Genomic DNA, 19,319 nt, shown 5'->3' with positions numbered 1-19,319 from the left:
TCCAACCAGGGTCAGATCATTTCAAGTGACAGAGGACCAACTTCCTCCAATCCCATCATGTTAAACAAAGACTGTTTATAAATATCTGTCTGTTAAATGGAAATTGGAAGTTGCATTTATTTACCGTGCTTGAGTCAGATGATATAACTGAGAATGCACTGATAGCGCTTTTTTAAAAGGGGTCACAAAATTCACTTCCTAAAGGTTCTCCAGTAGTACTAATCATCCCCATACCTGGACTGACGCCCCAGAAGTGAAGACAGTCTGTCCTCTCTCTCCCTGGCTTGTTTCAGGTTTTAAAAAGTGTGTTGCTCCAACCAGCCAATCAGAAATCAAACCCTATATAGTGTCATCAGGGGTTTAGCCAATCCCAGTCAAGGTAGGCCCTCCCTTTGACTCACAATTAGGCAGATCTGCTCTGGCACATGGCACCACGAGAGGTAGTACTTCCTCCTCTCCCAAGATGGGCATGTGTGGGCGGAGCCAGTCCAGCTCACACAGACACAGCAGATTCTGAATGCAGCTCCTATGATCCAATATTCAAATGAGGAAAATCAGAGAGGAGCTAGAAACTTAGAATTTCTGGACCGACCAGACCAGGAGGAGGAGGAGAACATCTGGATAAAAGTAGATCTTTAAAAGGACCTTTCGCTACTTGCCAGTGCAGAATACCGATACGAGTTCTTATTAAATGCCATAAAGCCGAATTCATACTCCACACGCAAAGAATACATCAAGGTCACAACCCACTGCCTCTCGCCAGTAATGAGTGTCAGGCAGACTTTAATCACATTTAGCATGTAGCATGGCTCGCTGCTACTGGATCAACTGAGCAGGTAAACTTCTGAGCGCCATCGGGCTAACTCTGCTGGTGATGAAGTTGCTGGTGAACTATCTTTCTCCTCCTCTGGATATTTTGTCAGAACATAATTTACAGTCCGTCTTACTTTTGCCGTTCTCTTCAATATTAAAGAATCTCAAACCGCAACCTCACTCGTCCTCTCTCGAGTATTTGTGGGCGACGTTGCTGATGAACGACATCACGTAATACTCACTGGTTGTATCAGGGAGCTTTTAGGAGTACGAGTACGAGTACTCCAACTTCAGTATTTGTCCTTTGAAGGGCAATTTGTTGTGCAGCAGTTGTAACAATGTGAAAACACAGTCCCAACAGAACTCTGTGCAGTACCTGACCAGATACTAGTATCACTGCATCCTTAAACACAACATTTTAGGACAGATGGTGTGGAGGTGAAGAAAGTTGGTTGTGTGGCCGTGAACTTTGGACGTTCCTGTCTGACCTCACAGATGATGTCTCGTGATACGAATGTGGAGATCTTATGATGGGAAATTGGAAAATTGGAGACTGAAATGGAGTGTGTGTTCAGGCCTGTAGGATCTGGAGTGTGTGTTCAGGCCTGCAGGATCTGGAGTGTGTGTTCAGGCCTGCAGGATCTGGAGTGTGTGTTCAGGCCTGTAGGATCTGGAGTGTGTGTTCAGGCCTGTAGGATCTGGAGTGTGTGTTCAGGCCTGTAGGATCTGGAGTTTGCGTTCAGGCTCCGGCGGTGGAACCCTGACGGCACACTGACCTGCAGACATCACACTCAGAGTCTCTGCTGAGCAGGCTCCGCAGGGACCACCGGGAGCGCCGGCTGGGCGACGGGCTACGTGACCCCGAGCGAGACGGAGGCAGGAGCAGGTCACGTGACGGGCTGTCCTGACGCTCCTCTGCCCCCGGTGTGTCCACAGGACCGGGGCCCGGCGAGGGGCTGCGGTGGCGAGCGGCGCCCCGCTCCGCCAACTCCTCCTGGACCACGATCTGTGGCGTCCGGCCCCACGGCGGCGTGGCAGAGCGGCGCTGCTCGCCCCCGCCGTGTCTCTTGGTCCGGCTGTGGCTGCGGCTGCGGCTGCGGCTGCAGTGGGACGGGGCAAGGCGGCTGGAGCAGGACGTCCACGGGCTGGGCGAGCAGGACCGGGACTCTGTGTCTGTCGACGGTGGCAGGACGGTCAGCGTGGGGACGGGCTGGGCTGGCGTGACGCCCTCTGGTCCAATGGGAGCGGACATTGTCATCGCCACCGCTTCTCGGGGGTCAAACGAACCGGGAATCTTCAGAGCAACGACTGTTTGTAACATTCAGTGAGACGGATCAAGTTGTTCAGTGTTTTAAAATGACTCATTATTCCTCTTTTTATGTGGGGACTTCTGGTGGAGGTGAAACATTTTGGATCTTCAGCTGGTCGCGTCCCGCCGGCTCTCTGCTCGGTTTCACCTCACACAGCTTCGAGTCTCGCGGACTCAGCTGTGAGTCGAGTGGAAGCTTCCTGAGGAGTGAGAAGAGCACAAACTTGGCATTTGAGACACTGACTGCAGCTGAACTGGAGGGCTTCTCCCACATGTTGCTCTAATTGAGATGTGCATTGTTAAAAGCTTCCCGCTGACATAATTGATGTCGAGCTTACAGCTATTTCTGTCTGCGTGGCTCATCCCGTTCTGGGAATCGGAGGTGTCTCATGACTCGCCTGTAATCAATTACTGCCATCGACTGGGAGCTCATCAATACAAGCTGGAGGCGATGTTGTGTCTGTTCATTTGCAGGAGCAGGTTTTATCCAAACATCTCCCTTCAAGAAACTCAGAAATTCTTTGTCTTTCAATTAATCAGCAAAAATTCTCAAGATTTCTTGATTGAACGGCTTACTGTGAACTTGAAGAAAACTGGGACGGCTTCAGATCAATATTTCAGTCAATCAGACATTCTTCATCCACGGCTGGAGGCAAAAGCCAAAAAAAGACAAGATAGTTTCCTGGACGTCTTAATCAAGGTCCCAAAGAGCCAAGGGAAGCTAAACGTCACTTTCAGTTCGCATCTCAACAAAGACCAACAGTAGGAAAGATATTCATCTGCTCGCTTTAATCCTCGTAGGACAAAGACCAACAAAAGACAAGATATTTATCTGCCAGTTTCAATGAAATACAAGAAAGTTCTGCATTCATTCCAAAGTCCAACAAAGACCGACAACAGGCAAGGTAGTTTTCCACCCGTTTAACGGCCCAATGACACGACAATGATTTCACATGAAAACGTAAAACTTCCGTAGTGTTTTGGGTGTTTGTTTACAACACAGTGGTGATCGGAGTCACTGTGAATTATACTTCTTGACACTAGCACCCAACGTGGAACTTAAAAACACTCGGGGATCCGTCGTCATGCAGACGGTGGAAATGCTGCCACGACCATAGTAACTAGCTCTTCTGCACATGCTCAGCAGCTGCACTGTCAGAACAAAGTTTCCCCGTGGTTCCATGACTCCCAGTCCATAGTCTTGATACTTTCATTTTGACGGTCACTGTAATTAGGCCTGTCACGATAATCAATAAATCAATTATTGCACAATAATTATAAATGAGCTGGATCAGTTTGCCAGGCTGGATAATGTCTCATTTCCCAAAGACGTCACTGTGAGCGGCGCTCACTCTGGTGTTAGTGAGCGGCTCTCACAGTTTAATGTTGTTTTAGAGAGTTGCCAGATTTCTGAGCCTTCCAGTGGAAAACCCAGTAAGGCTCACTGTAAACGGGCCTTAACAGGTAGGTAGGGGGAAAACAGCCAATCTGGCAACAGCAGCCACCAGAGTACCTGTACAGTACCTGTACCAGTCATATGATATCCAGTACCTGTAGGGAGTCACTGTGTCCTTGAGATAAGAACGGCTGAAGAATCCCAGACTCATTAGTTTGCCTCGTTCTTCTCCAGACGAAACAAAACACAGTTTCATCAAATAAAGGACGTCTGATTTCGGTTGGTAACAGACGTCAATACCAAAGTGTCCAATTGCAAAAGACCAACCCAATGTTGGGGCGACGACCAGAAGAACCCCGTCCATCCCGGGAAGTTCAACACGCGTTGGGTGTGCTCCTGCATGAGGCCACCTGGTGGCCAGTGCTGATCATTGCATTTGGCTATATAAACTCAAATAAATGGTAAAACGCATCTCGCTGTCTTGAGACTTTTTTAGACGACCAAGTTCAGGATCAAAGGACCAGGAGGAACCAGCAGGCCCAAAGCCGGGTTCCAACAATAACAATCCAACTTGGTGGTCTGTCCACTAGAATGTCCATGTTCTCCCACTGTTAATGTTTAGAGCCCATTATTGTCTGCTGCATGTGTGTGTGTTTCAGTACTGAAACTAACAACAGCACCAACTAGTGGACCAAAATGCTAACTACATTGTTTTCAGTGTTTCTGCTGTGTAAATGGACATCATTTCGAAGCGTTGCTGTTTAAACGGGGCCTGAGTGTGACTGACGTCCCAGAAAGAGAAAGTGTGTGTTTGTTGTGGTATTTCTCACATTGTGGAAGAATACCTCACTGGTTAGATCTGCATTTCTTTACATGGACACGATGGTTGAGTTTTAATCCGAATGTATCATTGTTGAATAAATTAGCGGGATGTGTATGAGAAGAGGTGAAGGTCAGGGGAAAGTGAAGGCTTATCTCAATGAGAGGGCCTCACAAACGGTGTGTGTGTGTGTGTGTGTGTGCGTGTGTGTGTGTGTGTGTGTGTGTGTGTGTGTGTGTGTGTGTGTATTGCTCCATTGTTTGCCTTCAAAGCAGGCACTTGCCAGATAAGGGCTGACCTGTCTGACAGTGTTTGATGTGATCTGTTTGAACAAGAACAATCTTGGCACCGACTTGTTTGTCCACAGTAATCCACCATAATCTGTGCTCAGGCTGCACTCTGCTCTGCACACAGGCCGCGGCTCCTCACTTTTAAATCTGTAAAATACAGGTCATATCATGCTGTGACCACATACACACACACACACACATTTCATGATCACCTGACTCTGCGGTGTCGAGTTAATCGGTTGGCGTTGTGACGACTCGGCTCGTTAGGAAGCACTGCTGAGTGGAAAACGCACACAACCCAGAGAGTGAGCGGGAGGACACTCACACACTCACACACTCACACACACCAGAATAATGTGGAAATTCGGTTTTATTCTAATTATTCCAATGTTTTCCAATATAAACAAGGTTGTCATCTAAAGCTGCTGGTTTTGTAAAAAAGCTGAAAACTAAAATACCGTTCTGTTCCTCAACTTGTTGGACAGATTGAACCAGGTCGGAGTTAAAAGCTATAAAACCTACAGGACTGGAATATCACACTAGACAAAATATTAACTCTTTCCCGAATCATCAAAGATTTAGTGTTTCTGTAACGGTGCACACAAAGAAGCAACAAAACAATCTAGAAAATGCTGAAAACTTGACATTGTACTGCTCGTTCTTACCAGTGTTGACATGAATGATCCAACTTTAACTCAAAAACTTTAAATTATGATCCCTTTTGTGACTTGTCATAGTTTCACTTTATTGATTAATTTTCATAAAAAGAAGTTCCTACAGTTTTCTGTTAAAAAAAAAATCAAACCGAGAGTCAAACGTATAGGAAAAAAAAAAAGCCTTTTAGGAGTTATAACAGAAGACTGAAATGGTAATTAAAATTAGAAAAAAACTTAAATTCAATGTATTACACCATGTAGATGTAATAAAGCTCTAATATGCACGTCTCTCAACCTGGACTAAACCACAAATGATGGAGGTCTATAAAGAAATGCACAAAAGTAACATGTAGTATTTCATTAATTTGTCATCATATGACCAGATAGGGAACCAGGACTATTTTCATATGATCATGGAAAAAAAGACAATTATTAAAACTGCTCTTTATCAACACGGGTGCAACAATAAACCTGGTAGAGATAAAAAATTATGGAACGAGCACTCATCCAACCTGAACGTGACAAACACAGATCTAAAGGTTTCCAGTCAAAATGCACAAGAAAGGAAACGTTACGTTTTTTTCCCCAGAACATTATCTCCATTATAAAAGTGGATCCACGTCAAGAACTGAGCGAGCGAGGAGATAAAGCACTCACACTTTGTGACTTCTGGAACGTTGACATTTCAGTGGAAATGTCCTAAACCGGCAACGTGTTTACCCGAGAACACAAACCTGTCAGTTCAGAACAGAATAAAATCCAGAGGACCCCAGGCCACGTTAAAACCCACTTCCTGCCTTGTGAACCGTCCCACAGGACCATAAGACACGCTTTCTCACAAAACAATGTTTGTTCTCACGTCGACAACCTGAACAGGGCTCGACCGGATCATCCAAGAGAAAGAGACGGACAAACAAACCTTAAGAAATCTTGTGTAGTTTTGGTAAAATTGTCCCGAAGACACAAGAAAACAAGATTTCTTATAACCTTCAATGTTAGGGTGATAATTGTGTTGTCGACACCAAACCAGATGAACAACTGAAATAAGATTTCATAGAATGTTCAATGCTTGGGTGATAATCCACTGAAATAATGCTGAATTAGACTGTCCTTTAGAGTTGCATCAAAATGAAATGTTGGCGCGACCAAACTAGAAGAACAGCAGAAACAACTGAAGATAAGAGTTCTTAGAACGATCAATGTTTGGGTAATAATTCACTATAATAATGCTAGAGACGCCAGATCAAAAGCACACATACGATTCCTTAGAGCCGTCACCGTTTGAACCACGAATTTAACTCCGACGACACTAAACCAGAAGACCAGAGATAAGATTCAATGGAACCTTCAACGTTTTGAGTCATAGTCCACTAAAATAATGTTGACAAGCCAGATGAAGATGAGAAATAAGATTTCTTAGAATGTTCAATGCTTGGGTGATAATCCACTCGAATAATGTCGACTTTGACTTTATCTGTGATTCGGATTTGCATCCTAATGAAATGTCGGCGACAACAAACTGGAAGAACAAGTGAAGAGAAGATTTTTCTCAGAACCGTCACTGTTTGGGTCATAATCCACTTAAATAGTGTTAACTACACCAGATGAAGAGCAGAAACAACTTTAGATAAAAGTTGACTCTTTCCCAAGAGGTGCTGCAGACTTTTACAAACCCAAAACAGGACCTTTGAGTATTTCTGAACATTCTGTCTCCCAACCTTCAAGCCCCCAGCCTCACATCCAAAACAAGTTTCCATTCTTCTGGGCTTCACTCAAGCAGATGCCACAGTGTCCCAACTTCTGTATGCAAATTAGAGCATATTGAGGAGAACAATGCCTCATTTAGAACTTCCAGATGTCTACACACCAGCCAATACACCTGCGGTTTGATGTGGAGGTTGGAGGAGGTCGGCGGGTCGAAGTGTCCACTGTTATCACACCTGTGGAGGCTTATCTTTAGACACCAGAGCAGAAAAGCGCAGTTCGGAGCCGGACAGCACCGGTGGAGCTCCTACCTCCCATTGGACGAGTTTCCCCCGGTCCTGCTGTCCTGCTCGGCCTCGAACACGAGCCGGGCCACGGTTCGGGGGGTGAGGTTAAAATCCACTTTCTCGCAGGAGCACATCAACATGGTTCGGCTCGGCCAGAGCTAATCTCCGTTAGCATCCGGCTAACGACTCCTGAAGGCCGAGAGAGAGAGGAGCCCGGAGAGAGATGACGACCCGGCTAACACGCTTTAATTGCCGGCCGAGGCGGTCCCACCCCGAGCGCCCCCATTCTCACGTTAAACGTTCAAATGCGGGTGAAAGTGTCCGGCCAGGGGGTCGGCTACGGGCGCGCTGGCTCCGCTCAGAGGGCCGTTTAAAAGTAACAGACGGAACGTTTGGGACAGAAAAGTCAAAAGGAACCAAGACACCGAATCAACAAGACAGAAGGGGGAGGGCGATCTAAACTCCTAAATAAATAAATGCATAAACCAATTCCACTCACATGATGCAAAACCGCACAATTATATCTAATATCTCCCATACAAACAGATGAATAAATAAATTCACCGTATCGCACTTAAATGTAAACGTGAACGACTAACAAAAGAGAACACCCCTCCGGCTAACTTTGTGGTACAGTCCGGAAAAATAACTGTTCAGAGGATGTGGCGACAACAAGAGTGGCAACAGAGACAAAGACGTCCAGAAGTCCCTTTAAATACACATTGAAACAGCCTCAACGGGGCAATTTAGCACTGTGAGCAATACACCAGACCTGACACTGCAGTCAGGGGTTTTTATAGCCGTCAGGCAGACTTTATCCTGGGTTATGAAGCAGTGAAGGTAAGCAGATGATTTCTGAGTTCACGTGAAGGGAGATGATGTGGTGTAAGTCCAGCTGCGACCTCTGCTGTCCCAGCAGGTGGTTTACCACGGTCACAGGCAGGACGGGAAACCTGCGGCCCGCAGGCCTTCTGCACGTCCGGGGTCAACATTTCCCTGTGGCCCCGGAGTCAGTGTTCCTTCATTAATATCTGCATGTTGTGAGTCGTTGCCTCGTCCTTTTCCCTCCCGGGTTACTGCCGCTAATGGCTTTTTATGCTTGACGCACCCATTTATACTACATTATATATATATATATAAACTGCAGGAGGCAGTGCATCGCAAACACACCTCCACCACAGTATTAAATTTGAGCAGAAAAAGTAGACTACTTGTCTTCACACCAGCAGGTGACCCTGCTAGTGGAGACCAGAGGATTCAACTATTGCTTCGAATTAAATGTTCCCTCTGTTGAAGTCTGACACTGAAGCAAATTGGCATCTATGAGTCAAATCTTGTGTTTTCTGTGTGGATGTGCAGCTTTATGCTTTTTGTGTCTTTAAAACCACGTCTTCAGTCCTGCTCTTCTTCATCTCCGCCTTTTTTTCCCCACACGTCTCCGTCTGTGTGGTCAGAAAGATCTGGAGGTGCACGGAGCAGTGGCGTCGGCTTGAACAGGGCCGCACTGAGGGGCGTGGCAGCTGAAATGACGTAATTCGGCCGCACGGAGCCGTGTGGAGCTCGCGGATGCGTCAAGCATAAAACATCCTTCAGTCCCCGTCCGCATGAGACAAAACCATCGTTTTTCTCCCCGTCGGTATTAAAAGGTTTCCCATCCACACGGGAAAGAGCTGCGTCCACGCGACACAATGAAAACTACTCAAAATGATTTAGAACATGTGACAGACCTATAGGTGGCGCTGTAACGCTGCCACAGAAATACAGCAACCTCAGACAAGAAGACACGGAGAAATCGACATATCGCCTTATTAAAGCGACGAGCATCAGTAGCTTCTGCAGGTCCGCCATGTTGGTGTTGTTCAGTGACGCCACGGAGAGGGAGGCGGGGTTATAGGTCGAGAGGCGGGGCCATGACATCATCGTTCTCAGCGCTTGCCTCTTGTCAATCAGTCAAAGTCAAGGCGGCGTTTAAAAATTTCTCAACTGGAACCTTCTTTAATCAAACAAAAAACCAAACTGTTTTCAGGCTCCTAAAACGCCACGATGGTGAATGATTGGACAAAAACTATGGTCATATGAAACGGCACTGTCCTGTGGGCGGGGCCTAAGACTAACTTCTGAGCCTGGAATAAACTAAATGATAGAGTCTGAGAGTGTAAGGCGTTACATGGACTCACCTTTGGCCTCCTGCAGGAGAAGCATCTCCTCACAGAGTCCTGAGGGGCAGGTAGAGGCAGGTAGGGGCAGTTAGAGACGGGATGGAGGAGGATGTGATGTTCTGCAGGAGGATGCCGGATCACTTCGTCTGCTGCGAGTTGAGGCTGCATGATGGATAAATGTAGGTGTTTCAGCAGAAACTCACATCCTGATGTTCTTCCTTTTACTTCTTTTTTTTTTTTTTTTAATTTATGACTTTTTAATTAATAATCTAATTAGGTGAAAGAATATTTAGACTTTTTTTTCTGAGAAACGTACATTTACAAGTTTAAGACACAAACATGCAGATTTAACGACATTCTAGAGCATCTTCCTCCTCTAACATCCAGATATTAGAGCATCTTCCTCCTCTAACACTACAATAATCCTGCCATGTGGCCAGTATGAACAGGGTCAGTTTGCCAAGTAACTAGTTACTTTTCATTGACAGCAAGTAGAAAAATAAGTCCGTCACTTTTTCAACTGTGATCACGGACAGACTGTAAGAAATGCTGAATATTTAGAATTAACTGCTGAATGTCTCAAAGCACCAAGTTACTGTAACCAAGACTGTTGTTAGGACAGATTACCAACTAGCAGCCAAACTGTCAGACACACACACACACACTGTGTCCTCACCTGGCCGACGTCCATCCAGCGGTCGTCTCCTCTCACACACACTGTGTCCTCACCTGGCCGACGTCCATCCAGCGGTCGTCTCCTCTCACACACACTGTGTCCTCACCTGGCCGACGTCCATCCAGCGGTCGTCTCCTCTCACACACACTGTGTCCTCACCTGGCCGACGTCCATCCAGCGGTCGTCTCCTCTCACACACACTGTGTCCTCACCTGGCCGACGTCCATCCAGCGGTCGTCTCCTCTCACACACACTGTGTCCTCACCTGGCCGACGTCCATCCAGCGGTCGTCTCCTCTCACACACACTGTGTCCTCACCTGGCCGACGTCCATCCAGCGGTCGTCTCCTCTCACACACACTGTGTCCTCACCTGGCCGACGTCCATCCAGCGGTCGTCTCCTCTCACACACACTGTGTCCTCACCTGGCCGACGTCCATCCAGCGGTCGTCTCCTCTCACACACACTGCAGGGCATCGCAGTGACTTGGCACTTTCCAATCCTGCCTGGGCTTCCAGAGCATCGTCTCCCGGCTGTAGGGAATCACCCAGCAGCCCGCAGTGTGTGTGTGTGTGTGTGTGTGTGTGTGTGTGTGTGTGTGTGTGTGTGTGTGTGTGTGTGTGTGTGTGTGTGTGTGTGTGTGTGTGTGTGTGTGTGTTCTTCACACACGTACCACAAACTGCAGCTTTATGATGAGGTGTGTTGCTGTTCACGGTTGGCAGCTGAATGAGACTGGAAACTGGAACCGACCTAAAAATATAAGAGAGAGAGAGAGAGAGAGAGAGAGAGAGAGAGAGAGAGAGAGAGAGAGAGAGAGAGAGGTGGGCCAACCACTGTTTATGTCTTTATGTGTAAGGTCACAACACACACACACACACACACACACACACACACACACACACACACACACACACACACACCCCAACCTTAACCTCAGTCTGACCTTGACACATTTCCTCATCAACGTCTCATCGTGTCCTCGATTTATGTCCACACGAGGACGAGTCCCCGTGATGTGGGAAATGTACACACACACACACACACACACACACACACACACACACACACACACACACACACACACACACACACACACACACACACAGGGTTCAACCTTTCCAGTAATGCCCCCCCCCCCTAACCCCCCAGCCCGGGGTAGTTGTTTCTGCCCCCTCCTGGTTATTAGTCACAGTCACAGAAGGTCAGTCGAGGCGAGGACCGTCCACATGACCTCGACCTCCTCACTCTCTTCTCAGTGAAACCGTTATTTATATAGAAAAAAAAAACTTTAATTCAGCCCTCTGTATCTTTGGCTTCCTAAAGTTTCTCTAAATATCAACTTTTAACCAAAATAATAAAGTTACTATGAAGGAAGTCGGCTGTCACTTTAATCCAGTTTCTAGATCTCAGTAAAACGTATTTTCTGTTCCATGTCACAGACTTCAGTGGAACTCAACAGTCTGGATGCTCTAAAGGTTGTTAAGCAATTTAGTGAGAATTATCAAACTATATATAAAGTATTCTTATCTTTAAATAATATTTGATCAGATTACCAGTTGGGCTTTAGGAAAGGGCGCAGTACAGTCACAGCAGCCACTAAGGTTTTAAAGGATTTTATTATGTCATTGGACAGAAAACAACAGTGTGCAGCACTTTATTTGGACTTTCTAAGGCTTTTGACACAGTCGACCATGACGTGCTGCTAAAGAGACTCCAGGACGTCGCTCTGGAGGAACAAACCAAAATCATCCTTCTGGACGAACACTTTAGATGGCTCCAAGTTACTTCCTGTGTCCAAAGGTGTTCCACAGGATGTATATATTGTTATTTGATTGTGAGATATAAAGGGGCAGATTATATACATTCTAAATTAATCGAAACTAAACTAAACTAAATTAACTGAACTGAACTGAGCTAAATTAACTTGACTAGACGAGATTAGACTAGACTAAACTAAACTAACTAAACTAAATCAAATTAACTAAACTAAACTAAATTAACTGAACTAAATTAACTAGACTAGACGAGATTAGACTAGACTAAACTAAATTAACTAAATTAAATTAACTAAATTAACGAGATTAGACTAGACTAAACTAAATTAACTAAACTAAATTAACTAAATTAAATTAACTAAACTAAACTAAATTAACCAGACTAGACTAGACTAGACTAGACTAAACTAAACTAACTAAATTAAACTAAACTAAACTAAATTAACTGAACTAAATTAACTAGACTAGACAAGATTAGACTAGACTAAACTAAATTAACTAAATTCAATTAACTAAACTAAACTAAATTAACCAGACTAAACTAAACTAAATTAAGTAGACTAAATTAACCAAATCAAATTAACTAACTAAACTAAACTAAACTAACTAAATTAACTAAACAAAAATAAAATAAAATATAACAAAGTAAATAAACTAAATTGACTGAATCAAACAAAACTAACTAAATTAACTAAAGTAAAATAAAGTAAACTAAACTAAACCAACTAAACAAAAATTAACTAAACTAAACTAAACCAATTAAACAACAATTAACTAAACTAAACCAAACTAAACCAAACTAACTAAATGAACTAAACTAAAGTAAACTAAACTCCTCGGTCGTGGTACACATGACCAGTAGCAGCGGTTCCACTTCCACCGCCACAGAAAGAGCCCAAGCATTTTCAGAAACTTGTGTTTGGTCTTGTTTCCATGGCGACCGAGTCCGACTGTTTTCAGAAAGTCGCGTTTTCGCCAGTTTTCGTCGGAGTGTTTAAAGTTCCACCATGGGAGCCATTTTCAAAAAGTTGTGTTTTCAGTGGCGCTGAGCTCCGTTGTCGTGGAAACAAAGTTTTGTGTTTTCACTTGAAACTGTTGCGTAAACGGAGCCTCAGTCAACAGAGACTGAAAACACCGACGAGTCCTGACGGAGCGGCGAGTCCTTGTGAGTGTTGTGGTGGCTGACGGAGGACGGAGGTTATTTCCATGTGGCTGATGGAGGATTGTTCCAGGTGCATGCTGGGTGGTTCTCCGGTCCAGGCTCCCCTCTCACCACATTTGATTAAACAAAACAGGTCTGTGAAGAAAAAGCCAGAAACGTCCCACGCCGTGTTGAACTCCTCTTCAAACACAGGATCTTAATAACAAACGTTCCTGTCTGGAAGTGGAGAACCAGAGTCTGACGCGTGGACCAGATCTCGCAGGTCTCAGGTTTCTTCTCGACTCCTCCGGATTCACAGGATCTAAATTTATCCTGCTCGGACCTCCTGAGAAACTCCCGGCGTCTCTTAAAGGAGCGTGTCCAGTTGTCCTTGCGAGACGTCAGGACACTTTGGACCGCTGTGAAATGTTCAGGTCTGGATTAACGAGCCACTTTCCTCCAGCAGGACGAAGGAGGATTTAAGAGGTTTTTGTTGCTGCGGGACGGGTCAGAAGTTTGTTGGACCGCCGTCCGAGCGGCAGCAGCAGCAGCAGCAGCAGCAGCAGCAGCAGCAGCAGCAGCAGCCATGCACTGTGTGTCTCTGCTGGTTGTCTTCAGCCTTCTTGGTGAGATTTTAAATCACTTTGTCGCTGTAAACATGGAGAGGAATTCTGCTTCAGGAACGTGTTTTTAAAATACTCAGAATGAACACAGACGGTGGTTTGGTGTTTTAGAAAACATATCCTGCAAGAGGAAAACGTTAAAGGCCATCTTCAGTTGTTTCAATGTAATAAATACGCCTTAAAATGTTATTGCATTTTATTCTAATTTGCCCTAAAGACTGCATTTTATCTTTTAAACTTTGTCTCTGGAAATCTCACTTTAACTATTATATTCTGTTAACCGTGTCAAATCAGTGATGTGACGTGTGCTGCTGTGGCCAGGTCACCTGGTGAAAGAGATCTTCGTCGCAGTGGGTTTTATTTTCCTGGTTAAATAAAGGTTGGATTTAGAAAAAGAACCAAAAAACAAACACCAAATAACTTGAAATTTCCAGAATAAAACAAAGGAAATGAAAAGCACAAAGAGGTTTTGGACTCTTTTCACAGTAAATCAGCTTCAGAGCTGAACTCTCGTTAAAACTCATCGCTGACGAGTGTCTAGTCTAAAACAACTCAATCTTATTCCTCCTCGTGTCGTACAGACGCGTCGCGACGTGGCCGACAAGCCAATTAGCTAATGAGGTAGCCACTGAGGTGGCTGGATGACATCATGATCTACCTTCCCCTCCCTCACGCTACCCTCCTCTTCCTCGGCAGTGTGCCAGTGTCGTGGCGGCTGTGCCGAGGTGGACTCCATGACCGAGGCGGTGCTGGGGGAGGGTTTCCTGCTGGGCTGCATCTCCTGCAAGAATCGAGAGGAGGTCCCCGCCCGGTCCAAGGTGGACTGGCACTTCAGACCTCCGGGTCGGGAAACGTTCGTCCACGTGAGTCTAACGCCGCCGCGCAAAATCAGGTCTGAGCTTCCAGAGTCCCCGTCCACAACAGACGAACCGTCACTTTCTCCTCGTCGTTCTCGGAAAGTTTCCCGTCCACACGGGAAGCGTCTTCGTCCGCGACTCCATGAAAACTACTCCAAAATGATGTGGTGCATATGCCAGGCTGGTAGGTGGCGCTGTACTTCTGCCACAGAAAACGATCTGACACCTTCTCTTAAAGCGACGAGCATCAGCAGCTTCAGCTGCACCGAGCTCCGAGCCTCTGGCCCAACAAAACCTGCAGTCAGGCAGGTCTGCATGAACACTGCTGACACAGCAACTTCAGAGCAGAAGTAATAAATCTGCGCCGGCGAAGGACAAGAGATACACGGACAGAGTGCGAGTATGATGAGACATATGTTAAGAGTTTGTTCGGGGAGACCCTAAAGCAGAGACTGAAGCAGATTAAGAATGCAACAGTTGGGAGAGGCGAGACGTGCAGTGGGTGACGTCATCGAGTGCGATCCAACATGGCGGCACCCGGCTTCTAATACAAACTTTTCCGTCTGACGGGAAGAAAAACAAAAGAAACAAATGGGAAATTAAGATCACCTTCGCCCGCGTCCACCGCCTGGGAGGAAGACGACAGGACAACCAGCGCCCGCCGCCCACTCGTCGCCAAGTTTGAACAGGAAGAGCTGATGAAGAGTCGCGGCGGGGAACTGCGAGGGACGGACTTCAGCGTCAACGACCAGTTCCTGAAGGACATCCTGGAGCGCCGCCGCTCATCGCTGAGGGATCCCGAGCCGTCCTCACAGTGGACAGACTCTATGTCTACGGCCAGCTGTTCCAGGACCCCGCCGTCCCCCCCAACATTAGTAAACATCATGAACAACGTATATTAAAGCAAAGCTAATTAATATTACATCATTAATGTACACGATGTTTACTATATTGTTATACTCGTTACGTCACCTCTAAGTTTCCTCACTTTTCTTTTCTATTCCTCCACCTCCTCCCTTGTTTTAATAACTATACATTCTCACTGTTTTCACCAAAGACAAAAAGTCTTTGAACACTTAAACAAACTCCAGGAAGACATTGTCTTGTCACAAGAGACGCACACACCTACCACAGGACATCACAAACTGATTTCACCACAGTTCCCTCACACTTACTCAGCTTGGTCGAACTCCCAGCAGAGAGGCGGAGCTACATTAATCATCAGACACAATCACAGACCCAGAGGGAAGATTTATGATTATCATCTCTCTTCAGAACATAGAGATGTGGATCACAAACATCTACGGGCCAAATGTTGATGACCCTCCTTCTATCACAACTTCTTCACCACCCCCTCAACACACTCTGACCAAACACTGATAGTGGGAGGAGTCCTCAAACAGGTCCTCAATCCACAAGTACACAGAGTTAGTAAAGCAGCAAACACCGACACTGGGAATCCACAGACATAGTCCAGCAGTACATGAGTGGGAGAGAGAGAGAGAGGGATGGAGGGAGGGAGGAAGAGAGAGAGAGCATTTAGACCTTGTTAGACGATGAAGTCCATGCTCCTGTCCTTCTTGACATCACAGAGGTGTACAAGTCGGCTGTCTTGTCTCTTTCTCAAAGGAAATGAGAGCCAGTGATGAAAGTCTTCTTGCTCAGTCCTGTTGCTGGAAAAGACGTCTCCGCCGACGTCGTGGTGGCTGGAATGGTCAACACCAACTCCAGTAGTCTGGTTGCCTCTGGAACAGGTCAAGGTCTTTCTGAACCAGGAGAGCCAGCAGTTGTTGAGGTCATTTGTTTTCGATCAGCTGTGAGCTTTATAGTCCGATGAGCTCGGCCTTTAGCCTCACTGAATCAAAATGCCTGACAGATCATCAGACTTTATACAGTCAACTAAAGCCAGACAATGACGTTCTTCAGGTTCTGGAATCGTGCCTCCTTTTGTAAGCTGAAGTTGTCCAGGATGCTGTCCATACGAACTTGCCCATCAAGTTCGTAGCTTCGCGCCGCTCCTGAAAACCATCATGAAATGAGTCAAACGACCGGCACTGGGTTGTTCAAGGTGTTCATGGTGTCGCTGACACGAAGGGAGCAGAATCCCATGTCCATCACCTTGGGCTGGAGGACATGGAACAATGCGTCTGTCTCTGAGAAAATCACACTCTAGTCTACACCATGAGAGGAAAGCAGGTGGAAGCTGTTGATAGCCAGAGACTGAATCCAGACGCCAGAGCTCGAGCTTGTCCATCCAATTCATTGGGGTTTTCCTGAATAATCAGAACGACTTTGCGACCTCTGGTACTGGATTTCACTTCCTGTCTCTGGTACTGGAGGACTACTAGCTCCCCCTGGTACTGGGACATGTTTTGCGTCTGCTCCCCGGGGGTCCTGGGTGTTTGGAGGCTCTCTGAATTACTCATCTTAACGTCTCAACTGTTTGATGTTCTTTGCTCCGTCAGATTTTTCAGTACGATCACCCCACGGCCAACGTCCTCCACCCGGACTTCAACGGCCGGCTGGAGTGGCACGGGACGCCGGGCCGCGACATTCAGATCGGCGCCATTTACATTTATAACGTGACCCTCAATGACTCGGGGACGTACCGCTGCATCTTCCACCGCACCCTGTTCCTGCCAATGTACAACCAGCAGGTGTTGGTGGAGAAGGAGGTGGAGCTCACCGTGGTGGCTGTAGGTGAGGTTCCGGGCACTCGAAGGCTGAACATCCAAAGGTTTAATGACGCTAGTGACTGTCAGCATGAATGAGTAACACGGGAGGTGGAAACGGTTAGAAAAGTTACAGAGCTGCTCTTCCCTCTGAGCCCACTGTCAGCATTAGCATTAGCATTAGATGCTATCAACCTTTCTGCCCGGCTCACTGAGCCGACTGTGAACTTTAGCATTAGCATTAGCCGCTCGATGTTTCTTTCTTTCTTTCTTTTTTAGCATTAGCAAAAGATGCTGCCTCTTTTAACCCTGCTCACTGAAAACCAGTTCAGCTTTATTAAACATTACAGTTTCTCTCTTTCTGTTACTTCTCCAGTAAACTCTTTTCTCTCTCACTGCTGTCACAGTTTCTATATCCACAAGGGGGCGCTGAAAACCTGAATAGTTGATCTTTGGTCTTTGGTTTCCGCTGGGCCTCAGCCGTCGTGTTAAAGTCGTTCCTAGAAAACCAACAACACCCGTCTCCTTGATTTCAGTGTTGAGATTAAATGAAAGTCTGTGTGTTGTTTGGATAAAGTGTGTGTGTGTGTGTGTGTGTGTGTGTGTGTGTGTGTGTGTGTGTGTGTGTGGGGTCTGTTCCAGAATCCAACCCCCCCGACCTGTGTTTCCTGGTCTGATGTCTGAAGAGCACAGGAGTGAATTCCAAACATAAATGTGATACCTTAATGTTTTCTGACATCTCTTTGACACAGATTAAACGATAGCGTCCTTAATTAGCCCTTCGGCACATGATAAAATCCACAAACTGAAGACATCTAGTGGCCGTTTGAGGAGCTGCACCTCCAAACAAAGCATGAAGTTTTCCTAAAGCTAATAATCCACTGGAGTCTTCTGACACCTTTTGGGGTTTTGTTTGTTTTCCACAGCCAATCGGGAGCTGACGGCGGTGATTGCAGAGATCATGATGTACGTGCTGATTGTGTTCCTGCAGCTGTGGCTCGTCGGCGTCCTCGTCTACTGCTACAAGAAGACTTGGAACGAACACGAAGCCCGCGAGGCGCGAAAAGCCCTCAAAGCTCAGACAGCGTCAGTCGACACCTCCAAGATTATAAAAAAAGCAAAATCAAACTTAAAAATAACAAAAACCAATCCAGACTTCCAAAACTTCACATTCCTTGTGGTGCTGCAGCCCAGCTGAGGCTCTGTGGCGCCCTCATGTGGAGGGAGGCCGCCTTGCACTCAGTCTTTTCCTTGTTGTCTGTGCAGACTGTTGGAGGTGAAGGACGATTGTGACGGAGAGCAGCTGGAGGAGCAGCAGCAGTGAGGAACATTCACACTGTGACGGAGAGCTGGAGGAGGAGCAGGAGGAGCAGCAGGAGGACGAGGAGGAGGAGCAGGAGGAGCAGAAGTGATTCACGTTCAGCCATCAGTGTGAGGATCACATCAGCCGGGGCTTCCTGCTTGTATTTCTCATGTAGCCGCCGTGAACAACATGAATCGCTGCTGCAGTGACGCTTCAGGACTTTTCTGAAAATGCACACAAGAGTGACTTTTAAATAAATTTTTGTAGAGGTTTTTTTTGTAAATAGATCAAGAATTGAATAAAAGAAAAAAAGGAAAATTAACATCAATATCTTAAAGTTTGTGAATTTTCATACTAATTACAAAAAAATAACAAATAAATGTCCTATAGATGAATTAATTGCAGAGTGAAATGATAAATCCAGAGTCTAAATCTGTTACCGGTTCACGTTGAAAAAGTAAAATAGGAAATATTGTAGTCCAGCTTCTGGTTTTGGCCCCGTCTACATGTCGATGCTTCAAAAACGATGTCCGTTTCCATGGAAACAGCAGAAACACTGAAAATGATTGGTGTGCTTTTTTTTTTTTTTACATGGTGAATTGGTGTAAATAAACCAAGTCCAGGAGAATCTGGACCGGAGGTCATGACACCAGGGAGGAAACAGTTCTGATTGACTCTACTGAGCATGTGCACAACTACTAGTTACTATGGTCATGGTCACCAGGACCAGGACCAGGACCAGGACCAGGACCAGTTTACGCTACATAGTGTTTTCAAAAAGTCGAGTGTCAGTGGTTCCGAGCTCTCTTGTACAGAGCGACACGAAATGATGCAGAAAA

At 46.1% G+C, this 19,319-nt stretch overlaps 2 protein-coding genes across 3 annotated transcripts in view; one reads left to right on the top strand and one right to left on the bottom strand.

Moving 5' to 3' along the window:
• Positions 1-7,638, bottom strand: part of gramd1a (GRAM domain containing 1A) — a 28,650-nt gene extending 21,012 nt beyond the window's left edge. For both annotated transcript variants that reach the window (XM_080472209.1, XM_080472210.1), the window contains exon 1: positions 7,300-7,638. In XM_080472209.1, coding sequence (XP_080328335.1) covers positions 7,300-7,415 — 116 coding nt within the window. In that variant the 5' untranslated portion in view covers positions 7,416-7,638. The remainder of the gene's footprint in view (positions 1-7,299) is intronic.
• A 5,330-nt stretch (positions 7,639-12,968) lies between these two features.
• On the top strand, positions 12,969-19,135 carry LOC308114872 (sodium channel regulatory subunit beta-1). Its single transcript, XM_080472108.1, has 5 exons — positions 12,969-13,651; positions 14,345-14,511; positions 16,971-17,205; positions 18,104-18,263; positions 18,444-19,135. The coding sequence occupies exons 1-5, from the start codon at positions 13,612-13,614 to the stop codon at positions 18,499-18,501; spliced, it is 660 nt and encodes a 219-aa protein (XP_080328234.1). The 5' UTR covers positions 12,969-13,611; the 3' UTR covers positions 18,502-19,135.
• The last annotated feature ends 184 nt before the right edge of the window (positions 19,136-19,319 follow it).

This window comes from Lipophrys pholis (genome assembly GCF_963383615.2).
Source record: "Lipophrys pholis genome assembly, chromosome: 9".
Taxonomy (NCBI): Eukaryota; Metazoa; Chordata; class Actinopteri; order Blenniiformes; family Blenniidae; genus Lipophrys; species Lipophrys pholis.
Note: the sequence above shows the minus strand (reverse complement) of the source record. Positions and strands in the feature narration are given on the sequence as shown.